Here is a 14,500-nt window from a genome sequence, read left to right as displayed (position 1 = left end):
AAAAAAAACATAAAAGGAGAGGGCAACCTGATTGTCGTCTCACATTGGGCCAGTTTGTGCTTCGAGCTCCTGCCTGGCCCCTGCAGCCTATGCGTTCTGAGCCCCTGTGCTAAGCCCCAGTGATTGTAACACTAAATAATTGATACAAGTTGACGGCTCACCACTGTGTGGAGTAGACTCGTAATACGTGCCTGTTCCTGGAAGTGACTGTGAGTCTCTCCTTTGAACCGAAAATAAATGAGTAAATGACCTGAGTCGCACAGCTGGCGCCTGGGGGATAAGTATGGCGTCTGTCATTTTACAGAGTACAGCTTTGTCACAGCCTCTTCGCCTCAAGGGCCCTGTGGGAAAGCGAGCCTTAACTGCCAGGGCGCTGGGGGCGTGGACTGGGGTGCACCACTGGCTGTCAGACACGGGACCCTTCCCTGCTCCAGCACTGCCCTGTCCCCTGGGAGGAGGTGCGATCTGATGGAGTGAATTCAGAAGCCATCAGAGACTGAGCACATTTCAGGGGCGGTCGAACCTCTCTGACCTTTTCGTCATATCTCTGCGGCTCATTTCATCTCTGCGTGGCTCACCCCTTGCTTCCAGACAGTCGTACCTGTTTACTCACAGTTTCGGCTTCCTCAAAACGCCGGTTCACAGCCAGCCGTCACGGATGTTCTGTGCCGTCCATCGTCACCAGTCAACCGTAGTCCGCAAGGTGCGACGGCTCAGTGTCAGCGCTTGCGGCCCATGCTTCTGCTTTTCTGCTCCCCGGTTCCATCCTGGGGACCACGACAGGCCCTGCTGGTCTCTGTGCACCAGACCGTGGTGGGAGGCGTTCGCAACGTTACAGTCAGGCCATCCTGTCAATCTTTGGACTCTCCTCCGGGACAGACTTGTCGTAAGTTCTGTTTATTTCAGGGAGTCCCTGTTGTAACAGTTCGGTCTGGCTGCAGAGAATCTAGGCAGAAGCAGAAAAGATAAGCAGTAGAGGCACAGTCAACCCCCGGGGTGGAGTCAGGCCTTCCATTCTTTGGCCCACAACAAAGCCAAACTCACCTGCCTGCGCTGCGTGAAGTAATTCAGCCCTCGGAATGACTCGTGTTTTCTTTCTACCGGGGAGGGGAGAGGGCGTGGCCAGGAAGTCGGGTTTGTTGGCTTTGCCTTTTTTTAAGCACTCGTTTTGCCTGACCCTTGTGCGTAACGACCTCTGCTTCTTGGGGTTATGTTCTCATGTGCTTTAAAAAACCCCGGGCCATCTGCAACAGCCAGGCATTCACCGGCAGAGAGGGAAGGTAGGAGAGGGGGAAAGTGAAAGACCAGGAACTTCCCCTTCCTCCCTTTTGAAGACGTGCCAGGTGTGGGACCACACCTAACCACCCTGTCGTAACCACCACTCTAGAACTCCTCACGAGTGTCTTAATCCCTATTGCAGTCATAAAATAGGTAATCGGTACCTCCAAGTGTATTTATTTGGTTTTTAGATTAGGGATCGCAGAAAAGGTCAGTGCAGAGGAACACGCGGGAAAGACCATCAAAACACACGCATAAAATAATTCAGCAAATGGTAATAAAGGCATTTCCAACCCATGGAGAAAAGCACGGAGTGTTCAATGAATTCTGTCGGAATAAGCAACTATTACATGTGGGAAAAACAGTTTTCACACTCCGAACCAGCATCAATTCCAGATGGTTAAAATATTGTCATGGAGAAATAAAAGAAAAAGCATTAATTAAAAATGTTGGCAAACGGAAACTCTTAGGGCAGAGAATGTTTTCCTAAGCCTAACAGTAAAGCCACAGGCCATAACAGAAGACTGTTAAGTATCTGACTACATAAAGACTTAAAACTTCCTTGCGTAAAAGAGGGTAATTGCTGTTGACAGCAAACAAACTTAAAAAGTACTTGAAATACGTATGACAAACTTAGTGTCTTCATTTTACCAGTTCTTGGGAGTCTTATGGGATGTATTGGGTAAACATCCAGTAAATAAAACGCGCAAAGTGAGTGTCCGGGCGTTCTGGAGGACGGGCTGCCCCGTGGCCCTGCTTAGCATCTATTCTGAGGACAGCACCTTCTTTCTTGGGTTAACCTGTGCCCCCTGTGGTGCAGGCAGGACTGGCCTCCCCTGGGCGGGGTGCGGTCATGTGACCTAAGCCTGTCCACTCTGTTGAGCTACGTGATTGGCTCAAAGATGGGATAGTGACCCAAGTTGGTCTAATCCGGGCTAAGCCGTGAAAGACATTTCTGGGACTAGGTTCTGCCCATCGCTTAAAGTAGGTTTTTTCCTGGACATGCAATTGTGACCCCATAATTTCTCTTTCTGATTAAGCAAGTGTGACTTTTGTCCCTTGCAATGGAAAAGTTCCAGCTAATAATACAAGCAATAGGCACACATGCATGCACCTTACACATGCACATATGCATTACACAGGCTTACACAAGCATTGCACACGCACACATTACACACGCATACACATTACACACATGCACACACATTTTTTTTTAAATGCCCTTCAAAGGGGAAAAAAAGTTAACACTAATAATTTAAAAACGCAGAAAGACGGGACATGTCACTTGAACTGAAAGGCAGTTTGGGGGAAGTGAAGTGTGTGTGCCCATAAATGGCCAATGGGGAGATACATTTGGCGCAATGTTTCTAGAGGGCAGTGGGTGTTCATTTCAAAACCACATTCGCCGACACTCTGTGCGTAGTGCCATTTCCAGGAATTTAGAATGCACAGAGACTTAGCTATAAAACGTTTGTCGCAATGTTGCCTAGATTAGCAGGATTGGGAGCAGCAAAGATGTACAGGAGGAAGGCATTGATTGTAGCGCATGGGGACCCTGGGATGCTGTCCTTCCTCAAAGGATACAGGGTTCTGAGGTGGAAACCATTTAGGACACACTGTATTTGTTTTCTCTTGTTACTAAACAAATCACCACAACCGTAGCGACGTCAGCACCACCAGCCCACGCTTGTGCAAGTCAGGAGCCTGGGCGTGGCTGACTGGTTCTCAGCTCAGGGTCTCGCACAGCAGAAGTGAGGTCTCATCTGGAGCTCTTTCTGGTTCCTGTGGCCGTGGCAGGATCTAGTGCGTTGAGGCGGGCGGTAAAGGTGCCAGTTTCCTGCCAGCTGTCAGGTGGGGGCGTGGGGGTGGCCTCCGCCCCAAGGGCCTGCCTCTGCTCCGTGCTCGTGGCCGCCGTGGGCCCCAAGGGCAGCAGCAGAGAATCTCCCCGACCTCGCGTCCCTCTCACACCAGAGCCTTGTTGACGTCAGGAAATGCCCAGCACCTTTAAAGGGACAGTTACTGGATGAGACTCGCCCCGCATAATCTCCCCATTTTAAGGGCGACTGATTGGGAACTTAACCTACAAATTCTCCTCACCCCACCACCTGGTTGGGCGTTTGATTGAATAACTGGAAGGTGACACGCATCAGGAGGCTGGAAATCTTGGGGCCATGTTAGCACTGTGCCTACCGCGATTATGAAGTAAAAGTAAAAAAGAGCAAATAACAACAAAACAACAACAAAAACCCAACCCGTGTAAAGCATTTTTACTTTTTGTAACGCAATGACAAGCACAAACCAAAGCGATGAAAGTCAACAAAATACCGTGTCCGTATAGCGAGTCAAAGGGACCGCGGCATCCGTTCTGTCTGCTACTCTGGGAGACATCCTACCTTCTCGAGTCTCCGTTCCTTCATCTGTAAAGGGCTGAGAACAGTAGTGCCTACCGTTCAGGGTGGGGGGAGGCCTGGTGGGGGAGTAAACTGCCCAGTGCCTGCGACCCTGGCGGCCGCAGGGGGGTGGGGGGTGCGACTGTTTTCGTGATTAGATTCACAGACTCTGGAGAAACCTGAGACCCAAGTGCTCATAGTGGTTACCTCAGGGCGGTGGGATTCGGTGTGATTTTTAAGTTCTGTTTTGTGTATCTGTATGTGCTAAACATATGTGGGCGTTTAATACAAATACATGAAAAAATTTAAAGAATAAATACGGCTCTCAGCATACAACAGGTTGTTACTAGCAGCAGGTGAAATATCTTCCCTTTCATCAGCCTCTGACGTGCACAGAATTGGACCTTTGTCTCTTGTGTTACGAGACCCATGGGGCCATAGAGCAGCAACGGTGCGTTCACGCGGACCATCTCGCGTGGCAACGATGAGAATCTTGGGGATGAGCTTCCTTGTGCTGCAGAGTTAAGAACCCACCACGCCCCACCTTCAGAACAGCAGTGGGAAGAAAGGGCTGCTTGCTTTTTGCTGAAGGCTCGAAGGGAAGATCGTCTGGTTCTGGTTGACTCCCCATTCCCCCCCCCCCCCCCCCCCCAGTTCGCCAAGCAACACTAGAAGAAAGCAGTTACTTTAGACCTGCGGCTTTCTTTTGCATTTGATCATGTCAAGTGCTGTCCGGAAAGCCAGAAAAAGGAAACCTAACCAGGGCACTTAAACCACAGTTGTACATGTGTCTTCTGTTTTTAGGAAGATCCCCGCCCCCCACCCCGCACGCCACATTTGGAGTTCTCGCTACTGTGGTGGGGGGACAAAGACGGTGCAGAGACTGGAACCTGATAGAAACAGAGAAGGAGCGTACCTCGTTTGTTAATGTCATGAAGCAAAGAGAGAGAGAGAGATGTCAAGGGTTGATTTTTATCATGAGCCATTTCTAAAGTCAGTATCTCGCCCTGAAAATGCGATCACTTTTACACGGGGCAAATAACATAGTTTCGTTTTTCCTGGTGCCGTGAACTGGAGAAATAGTCTAAGCAAACACCATGATGAAAGAAAAAATAGATTTTGCTTTACATATATTTTAAGACCCTTGTGTTAGAAGCATCTGGAGAAGCATAAGAGATGCTTACGACCTTTTCTGTTCTAGTCGTGCCCCCCCCCCACTAATTATTTCTGTGTCATCCCGTGATGTCACTTCTGCCTTTGACCCCTTTTCACTGCCTTCTTGGGAGAATCACAAAAGACTTCACCAAAATGAACTAATTAGCTATGATACTGTTTACGGTCCTTCCTTTGTCTCCTAAATGGGCACACGGAAGCAATGAACGAACAAAGAAATGGGCCCCCAAAGATCTGTCAGACTCTCCTGCCCTACAGAACAGGTGTATGCCAGAAAAATCCAACGACGGTGAATTTCATCCCAGCAAATCCTATAGCAGCACTGACTTCCACTAGAAAATCAGGAGAGGCACCTGGGTGGCTCGGTCGGTTGAGCGTCCGACTTCGGCTCGGATCACGATCTCGCGGTCCGTGACTTCGAGGCCCGCATCGGGCTCTGTGCTGACAGCTCGGAGCCTGGAGCCTGCCTCCGATTCTGTGTCTCCCTCTCTCTCTGCCCCTTCCCTGCTCATGCTCTGTCTCTCTCTGTCTCAAAAATAAACATTAAAAAAAAATTTTTTTAAATCAGGAATGCATCATCGTGGGAACAAAATTTCACAGCAGTGCAAATTCAATCATTTCACTTAATTCAACAAACATCTACTCGGTGCCTACCCTACCCCTTCCCAAGCAAGGGGGAGGTTGGAGCCGTGACTAAGCTCAGACTCAGGGGTAGGAGGATTGGGAAGGGTCCCAGCACGGCGGTCAGGGTGTTCACACAAGCCATCATCTTTGATATGGGCCTGTTAGTGGGTGGAGTGCCTTGCCCTGGAAAAGATCTGTCCACATACAAGCCCCTGGAACCTGTTATTGCTAAGTGACTGCCATTTGATTCAGGGTGATGATGTGCCCAGCAGTCACGCTACGTTTCCCAGCTGCCCTGGATAGAAGATGTGGCCAGGTACACAGTAAGATAAAGGCCTCAGGGCTGGGTGACACTCCAGGAGGAGCTCTTAAAAGTAAAAGTGTCATTTTGCTGTGCCCTTTTGCCCCTGCTCCCTGCTGCCTGGAATGTGAATGTGATGGGTGGGGCTTCAGCACTCAAGCTTCACCTTGTGGCCCTGCTGGGAACAGAGGCCAAACACTGGGATGCTGGAGTTAGAAAGAAACCTGAGTCCCTAGTGACTGTGGAGCCAAGAAATAAGCTTCAGATTCTTCTTAAAACAGGAATTGAAATGGAGATCATGAAGGAATTGAAGTGAGTCATCAGCCACCATGGTGAACTGAAGAGCCCCAGCCCCGTGTGTTAAATTAAACAAAGGCCACTAGACCCACAGGGCTCTGATGCCTTGGTGCTGATGTGAATAAGCCCGGAGGGAGCCTGTAAAGGCCTCAAGGTTAAGGTTACCGAATCGAAATGTAAGAACAACCAATCGGAGACAGCCAACTAGGCTTCAGGCTGTAGCCAATTAACCATCTGGCTTTGCGTCAGCATTTTCTGTGTTCAGGTCTCTCCCGGAGCTCCTGTCCCGCCCCAACCTCTTCCAGTTTAGTACTTCTCCACTGGAATCAACTTGTGCTCAAATGAACTGAGAAAAGCTCAATATAGCCCAATTTATCTTTAACACATCTAAAGGGGTCGGTTGCCTCTTAGATCTGGTCAGTTGTGGAAATGATGGCTTCCTATCTGGTTTCTCAAGCATCATCATAGATCCCTGGTGCTGATACCCATCAGGCAGACGCTGGCCACCCGGGTGCGGATGGCAGTCCTTCCGTGGCCGCCTCTGGCTCCTGAGGGAGGGAATCTACAGTCACCCCTGCTGCTGGCCCCTGTGGAAAGAGACCCAGCGCCTCATACATCCCATGGGAGCAACCGGCAACTACCCCTGGTCCCAGGGGGCTGGAGGTGGGGGGCGTGACCAACCCTGGTCCCTGTGGGAGGGGACCCCAGATCCGCTCTGCTGCTGGTCCCCAAGGGAGCAGACCTACAGCCACACCTGGTCCCTGTAAGAGCGGACCCACGGTTTCCCCTGAACCCCTGAGAGTCCAGCCGTGGTCTCTTCTGGTTCCCCTGGGGGGGGGGCCGAGGAACCCGGGGTGCCGGTCCCGCGGGAGCGGTGTCGCGCTCCCTCCCTCCCGCCCCCCCACCCCGCGCGCGCCTGGGACCCCAGCGCCGAACCGGCCCGGCGGCGAGCGCGGGCGAGGCCTCGGGAGCGGCAGGCGGGACCGACCGAGCGAGCGCCACCGCCCGCCCCCGGGGTCCGGGTCCGCGTCCCCGGCCCCGCCCCCGCCCTGGGCCTGGTCGGCGGCGGCGGGCGGTCGATGGCCGGGCGGCGGCGGCATGCGGCTCCTGTTCCTGGCCGTGTTGCGGCGGCACACGGGCAACGCCGTCACGGCCGAGCGCGTCCGGTAGGTGCCGGCGCGGGGCGATCCTGGGCCCCCGGCCCCCCCAGACCGCGCGCGCAAACGGACGGGCTCGGCGCGCGTGGGGCCTGTGCGCGCGCGGGGCCTGGACCGCGGCTCCCGGCTCCCGGGCCCGCGGCACGCGCCGCCCCCACGGGCCGCTGGGGGAGGGGGGTCCGGGTGGGGGGGTCCCCACGCGGGACCCGGCGTGCCTGGCTTCCGCGTCCCCGGAGCGCCCAGGTCTGGGGACTGCGCGGCGCCTACATTGCGGTGGGCAGAAGGCAGCGAGGAAGCGCAGGGCCGCACGCGGTGACAGGCGCAGCGTTATCTGATGGGGCAGGGACCGCTCTGTGCACGGGAGCCCTTTGGGCAGGATGCTCCGGGAGGCCTCGCGGCCGGAGTGGCGTTGGCGCGGAATCCTGGGTGCAGGAGGGTCCGCCGAAGCCCGGGCTTCGGGAGGGTTTGCAGCCCAGGGCGCGGCACACGTGCGGGCCTGCCCTCCTCGTTGGGTGGGCGCCGGGGGAGGGGGGGGGGGAGGGGGGAGCGGGGGCGTCATTGCTCGGGGCCCTGCCGCCCGCGGGGGCCTCCCGGCGCCCCACCCCCACCCCACCCCCGCGCTGTCTGGGCGCATCTTCCTCTTCCAGGGTGCTTACCTGCTCCACACTCACTTCTGCAATTATCTTGTCCTTTGTTTCCCTGGGGACTTGTTCTCTCCTCCTCACTGGCCTGTGAGCCTCCCCGGGGGGGGGGGGGGGCGGGCGCAGATTGCTGCCTGGGCTGAATGGAAACTTCTTCTTTTTTTGAACCGGCTTGCTTCATGAAATTTCTTAATTTACTTCCCCTCTGCGGGTCAGCTTCCCCATCATTAAAATGAGCCATCGGGGCAAAGCCCGCCCTTTAACGTCCCTTTCCACTGAAACATGGTACAGGTCTTCTAAAGATGGAGAGCAGCAGGACTCTCTCTCATGAGGGGTAGAGGGTACATCAGTTTTCTGAGCTTGGCGATTAGGATTTCGCGGTGAGGATGGGCATCATTCGGGTTTATCTGCCGTCGGATGGCAGTGACCCTGCTTCACTCATGGGCACCCACAGTGAGGAGGGCAGGGTGGCCTCTGCTCTCGTGGAGCACGTGCCAGCAGGGGAGAGACTCTAGGGGAGTGAAGAGAAGTAAAGGAGGCAGCTCCAGATGGTGATTAGTGCCGTGGGCTTAGGGGAGGCTCTCTGAGATGGTGACATTTAAGCGGAGACCTCTGTGACCGAGCGAGGCAGTCCCTGAGATCTGGGAGGACAGCTGGGGAGGCGGGTAATAGCACTAGCACGGGTCCCGAGGCCAGCTTGACATGCCTGAGAGACAGAAAGAAGGCCAGGCTCTCTGGAAGACACGAGTCAGGGGGCGAGTGCCGGGAAAGGGTGTCAGCGAGAGAGGCCAGGTCCCACAGGGAGCCAGAGAAAGCATGTCTTTCTTTACCGTTTGGCTCTGGATGTGAACTGTCCATGTGAACCTCAGGATTCCAAAGGCCCCCAGGCGCTCCCAGCCAGGGGGCCGTTAGCAGAAGGAGGCAGGCATGTCCAGTGAGCCCGCTGGCCTTTAGCTGGGGCGCGGGGCCCCTGAGTGACTCTGCTCTCTTCCCAGCTGTGCTTCATGAAGCATGACAACAATTGTTCTTTGTGCTTTGGTCTGTTCAGGGCCAGCTTTGTCTGCCCTTCGCCCTGGAGGGATTGCAGAAAAAGAAAAATCAGAGGTTGCCAAAGGCGTCTTGTGTCGTGTAAAAACGGAGGTTCCTTGAGGAGAATGCCAGGTGTCCTGGAAGGGGAGGGGACGGAGGTCCCTATGATGACAGAGGTTCTTGTGGAGCCAGAGCCAAAGACCCCTCTGACCCTCAAGTGACCCTGGACAGTGGGGGAGGGAGACCCCCAAATGCGTAAGATTGGGGTTCCCTTCAGTCTAGCAGAGGAGGGGTCTGAGTTAGATAAGATTGGAGCTTTACAGAGAAAAACGGGGCCCCTTCTGGTGCATCCGTTTGTAGTTGTAAGTTAACCCCCTGTCCGTAAGTAGGGACGCTGAATTGTCATGAGTACATCCATAGGCAGGTAGAGGTGAGGTGTCCCGAGAGCAGGGAGGTGGGCGATCCATCCCAGGCTAGGGGAAACACACAGACCGGTGGAAAACACAAACTCTGGGGAGGGGTTCCTGCCTTCACTTGCACGTGCAACGTAGGTCTGGTCACCTGAGCTTTGCTGCTCAGAGTTCTTATCCACAAAGAGGGGCTACTGATAGGACCTGCCTTATAGGTTCCTTAGGAGGTTTAAATGCGAGTTCGTACATTTTCAGCATTTACAACAGGGCCTGGTGCTCAGTACGCATTTCATAAATGTGAGCGATTCATGATACCATGGGCCCTAACTGGCCAGGGGGGGAAGGCTGGACGTACAGGGAGGACGGTGTCCTAGGCAAAGGGGCAGCGGGCAGGACCATGGGGGAGAGCGCATCCCCTTCAGATCCGAGTTGTGCGGCCTTAGCAATGCCCGATATGCTAGATGAGTGATTCTTAGTGGGATCAGGGGCCAGAAGGATGTGCAGAGGAGGAAGGAGCAGTTTTGTCCCCCGGGGGGCATTGGGCATTGTCTGGAGACCTTTTTGGTTGTTACACTGGGTGTGAGAGACCCCTGGCATCCAGTGGGTAGAGGCCAGGGTGCTGCTGAACAGCCTACGATGCCCGGGGTGGTCCCCACAGTGGAGAATGATCCGGCCCCAAATGTCAGTAGTGCTGAGAGAAAACCCACTCTGGCTGAGGTGGGCGGATAAGGCTGGAGAGGTAGGCGGGGCCCCGTCACACCGGCCCTACGGTTTTGGGCCACCAACAGAATTAGGCCACCAAAAGCTGTCTGACTTCCGTGCTGTAGAAGGTCCTTCGGACTGCCTTCTGGAGGGGGGATGAGGATGGGCAGAGGAGGTTAAGTGTGGGTTTGCCACATTTCAGGAGTAAAATAAACAGGGCTTGGCTGTGGAATGTGGAGCGTGTCGACGACAAAGCTAGAATAATCGAGTGAGAGGTCTGGTGCCCTTTATCCGGGGGAAAACGAGGCACGGAGCAGGGCCGCCCCGTCTCACAAGCAGGGGAGAACTTCCCGAGGGATCATGGACAAGAGCGGGTTTTGTGGAGCCTTAGAACCGCACGGCGGAGACAGGCCTGGCCGGCTGGGAGGTCAGGGCTCCTGGGTCCCGTGAGCCAGCTGAACACTGTCAGAGGGGCCCGACTGGTGTGTGCTAGGTCTCCTCGAAAGTGATGCATTTCCTGGCTACTGAGGTTCAGGTTTGGGACGTGGGCCAGGCCAACAGGAGGTCTCCATTTTATGGGGTCCCGACAGATGAAGAGTTTTCGAAGGTGCAAGCTTGGAAGACGCTGTTTGGGGGGAATAGTTTGTCTGGGGATCAGTCACTAGACAGGGACACTCTTACTGTCTGTGTGGCCCTTCAGGTACCCCCCCGTGTGCTGTGCATGTGAGCTCACCTTGTGTTCTTTAAAGAAAAAAATTTTTAACATTTATTTATTTATTGAGAGAGCACGAGCAGGGGAGGGGCAGAGAGAGAGAGGGAGACACAGAACCCGAAGCAGGCTCCAGGCTCCGTGCTGTCAGCACAGAGCCTGATGCGGGGCTCGAACCCACGGACCGTGAGATCGTGACCTGAGCCGAAGTCAGATGCTTCACCGACTGAGCCACCCAGGCACCCCAAAAAATTTCATTTATCTTTAGAGACAGAACAAGTGGGAAAGAGGGGGGCGGGAGAGAGAGAGAGAGAGAGAGAGAGAGAGAGAGAGAGAGAGTCTCAAGCAGGCTTCACGCTCAGTGTGGAGCCCATTGGGGCTCGATCCCACGATGCTGGGATCATGAACTGAGCTGAAAACAAGAGTCAGATGCCCAGCACAGCCACCGAGGCGCCCCAGTTCATTCTGTGTTCTAACTCCGGGGCCGGCTATTAATTAGCATTTTAAATACCCTAATCTGGAGTTGTTTCCTAAGCACTGCAAATGTTAGATTTGTTCATTAGCGTAAAGCATCTCAGAAATAATTACCAGTGTCGAGGGTCTGTGGCTTACTGGAGGGGTTCTGGGGGCCCCTGTGTGAACACGTAGTCAGGGAGTCAGCCCCTGGCCCCACTGTGGCACAGATTCAGCCGCAAGGTTGGCTGGTCTGGCTGTCCGAGCGGTGGGCAGAGGGGACCTGTGGTTTCCCCACCCACCTCTAATCCCCTGAAGCTGTAAACGTTTCCCAGAAGAACCTGACAACAATCTTGACAAGCCTCTAAATCAGGCGGATGGGTTCAGATTAGCCCTTAACAAAAAAGGTCACAATTAGGAGTGCTCTGGTAAGTTAAAAACAGGGTCGGAAACCTAGGGAACAAAGTTCATTTCACTGGTGGTGGAGAAATAAATTGCGTGAGTAATGGATGTAAGATATATATGTGTGTATATATATATATATTTTTTTTTTTTTTTTTTCACACAGTTGTTTTCGTGAAATCATGGGGGATCCATAGTCTCAAAAGTGGGAGGCTGGTCCTCAGAACCCTTGAAATAGTCTTCTCGATCAAGGCCGGACAAAGTTATGGCCGAGGGCCAAGCAAGGCAGGGCCTGTCCTATGAGTACAATCTGGAGGACGTGGCAGCTCCCAGGGGTGGTGCTGGCCGCTGCTTGCCAACGGCGGTGGCTGTCCGAGCAGCTGGACCGCGACCAGCTGCCCACAAGCCCCAAGGTGTGTACCCTCCGGTCATTTCCAGGAAAGGACTTCTGACCCCCGCTGTGAACCAAGCTCTTGTCGGGGCACTGGGGGCCGTGCCTGGAGCTTTGACTGCAGGGCTCCCAAGGGCACAGGGAAGGGCAAGGCTGAGGCTGTTCCAGCCCGAGAAGGGCGTTCTGAGGCTCAGCGACACCCACGGACGATCGTGCCGGCGTCCCAATGAGCTCGAGTGTCGCCCACGGGGCGCTGGACTTTGCACGGAGGCTGTCGCTGGCTTCTCCTCTTTCTCCTTCCCGAACAGGGTGTGCAAGACTGGGCACCGCTGTAGATAACAGAGGCAAACAGAAGCCTGTATGGAGATGCGCTGGCAGGAAGGGAGTGTCCCCAGGGTGGCGTGGACCCAATCCGGACTCCTCCCCGCTGTGGTAGTCCTGGGTTCCACGGTGGCCGCCCAGCGTTTGGGAGGAAGGAAAAGTGAGAACGGAGTGCTCACAGGACCACAGGCCGCTGCGGAGGCCACCGGGGTTGGGGGGGGGGGAGGGGACGAGGGAGAGCAGGGGTCTGAGAGCGATGGGAAGGGCTGGGAGAGGACAGGGCTGGTTCCGTGGACTTGTGTGTATGGCAGAGTGGGGCCAGGCACTGCGGGGGGTACACACTGCGAGCACATCCTGTGTGCCGTCCCGCCAGGGGCTGCGAGACCACAGAAACACCCCTGGCCCAGGGCAGGACACACACGTCCCAGCCAGGCCGCGAGAGGCAGACACCCAGGCTGGGACCCAGGCGGCCCTGGCTTCCGGGGCGGAAAGCGCAGGGGAGCCAAGGGAGAGGCACGCTCCAGTGAGGATGGCGGGGAGCTGTGCCCTGCGCTGCGAAGGGTCCCTGCAATGAAGAGCAAGGGGGCTGGGAGCTGGCGCCCGGGGCCACGGCCCTCCCACCCCATCTCACCCTGCAGCCCTGGCCAAGCCTAAGCGGGTGGCTGGAGCCTTTCGGGATACACCGAGTGTGGTACAAAAGGCCAGGGGAGAGGAGAGGCCAAGGTATTGACAAGAAAATCACTGAAATGATGGGAAAAGGAATCTTTGCCGGGAGTGGGAGGCGGGGCGGCTTGGAGGTGAGGGGCTGTGAGGTCAGAGGTCTTTGTGGTTTTCGCTATTGAGGAGCCTGGGGGAAAGATAAGATTGTGGTCGGAGACTGGATGGCTTCACACAGGGCTTGATGTGGCAAGCAGGTGAACGTGAACGGTAAAGGCTCTATGCTCCTTGTCCGTAGCGGCATCAGAGATTTCCAGCTTTAAGTAACTGAAAGCCAGCTCAAACTGCCTGGACAAGGCCGGGGACTGAGCGGCTCATCCTGTCAAGGGTCTGGAGGTGGGGCAGGCTTCAGGCTGGGTTTTGCAGCTCGGACAGTAAGGACAGGAGTCCACTCTTGCCTTGGTCCACTTCCCATTCCTGCTGGATTTTCCTTGCTGGTCCCTCCACTTCCAGCCCAGCAAGAAGGAGAGTCTGAGTCTCCACAAGTCCCCCCCCAGGTCCCAGGGCTACATGTCCAGGGCGGGGGCTTGGGCAGCTGGATGTTCCGATGGGCACAAGCCAGCAAGAACACGCCTGGGCCTGGGGTGGGGTGCCCCCTACTCAGGTGGGTGACAGGGACATTCGGGGTTGTACGAGGGGGAACATGGGATGCCTCTGCTGTGGAGGCCACCAGTATGGGTGTGAAAGCTTCACTGATTTTTATCAAGGAAAGTGGAAAGCAGACCCCCAGGAACTTTTGAACACATTGGAGGAGCAAGAAATACCTCTGGGAACATTAAAAATCAGAAAATTCGGGGGCACCTGGGTGGCCCAGTCAGTTAAGCAGCCAACTTCCGCTCAGGTCATGATCTCGCGGTTCGTGAGTTCGAGCCCCGCGTCGGGCTCCGTGCTGACAGCTCGGAGCCTGGAGCCTGCTTGGGATGCTGTGTCTCCCTCTCTCCCTCTGCCCCTCCCCTGCCCACACTCTGTCTCTCTTTCTCTCTAAAAAAATACAAAATCAGAAAGTTTTCCACAGATACTGAAACACCTTTTTTCTCCTGGTAAATTGGGCAGTACTGGGACACCTGCCTCCCTGGTCCCTGAAACCCTGCGAATGAGTGCGCCATTTTACATGTTCCAGTGGCCACATTAAACAAAGCGAAAAGAAATGCATAAAATTAATTGTAATGTATTCCTTTGAACTCAGCATGTGAAAAGATCATGTCAACATTTCATCACTCCAGAAATTTTTAATGAGCTGTGTACGTATTTTACACTTAGCTCATCTCTATTCAGGTGCTTAACACACCTCTTCAGGCACTTAGCACGTCACTTTGGGCATTTAGCGCATGTCTATTCGGGCACTTAACACATCTCTGATGGGGTTTTGGAGCCTTTGGGGGGGGGGGGTGGTTCAGAGCCAAAGGCCAAGAAGGAACTCTTGACATCTTGGTGCAAAAATATGATTTTATTAAAGCTCAGGGACAGGTCCCGTGGGCAGAAAGAGCTGCCTTTGTAAGTGTGAC

At 54.8% G+C, this 14,500-nt stretch overlaps 1 protein-coding gene across 2 annotated transcripts in view; it reads left to right on the top strand.

Moving 5' to 3' along the window:
* GLT1D1 (glycosyltransferase 1 domain containing 1) overlaps positions 1 to 14,500 on the top strand; it is a 113,329-nt gene that overhangs the window by 24,323 nt on the left and 74,506 nt on the right. The window contains exon 1 of one of the 2 annotated variants that reach the window (XM_047827360.1): positions 7,088 to 7,229. The exons of the other annotated variant lie outside the window; for it this stretch is intronic. Within the exon in view, the coding sequence (XP_047683316.1) occupies positions 7,162 to 7,229 (68 nt within the window). The 5' untranslated portion in view covers positions 7,088 to 7,161. Of the gene's footprint in view, positions 1 to 7,087; positions 7,230 to 14,500 lie in introns of those variants that run through there. 2 annotated transcript variants of the gene reach the window in all.

The sequence above is a fragment of the Prionailurus viverrinus genome, chromosome D3 (assembly GCF_022837055.1).
Source record: "Prionailurus viverrinus isolate Anna chromosome D3, UM_Priviv_1.0, whole genome shotgun sequence".
NCBI lineage: Eukaryota > Metazoa > Chordata > Mammalia > Carnivora > Felidae > Prionailurus > Prionailurus viverrinus.
This window is presented reverse-complemented; position numbering and strand designations above follow the sequence as displayed.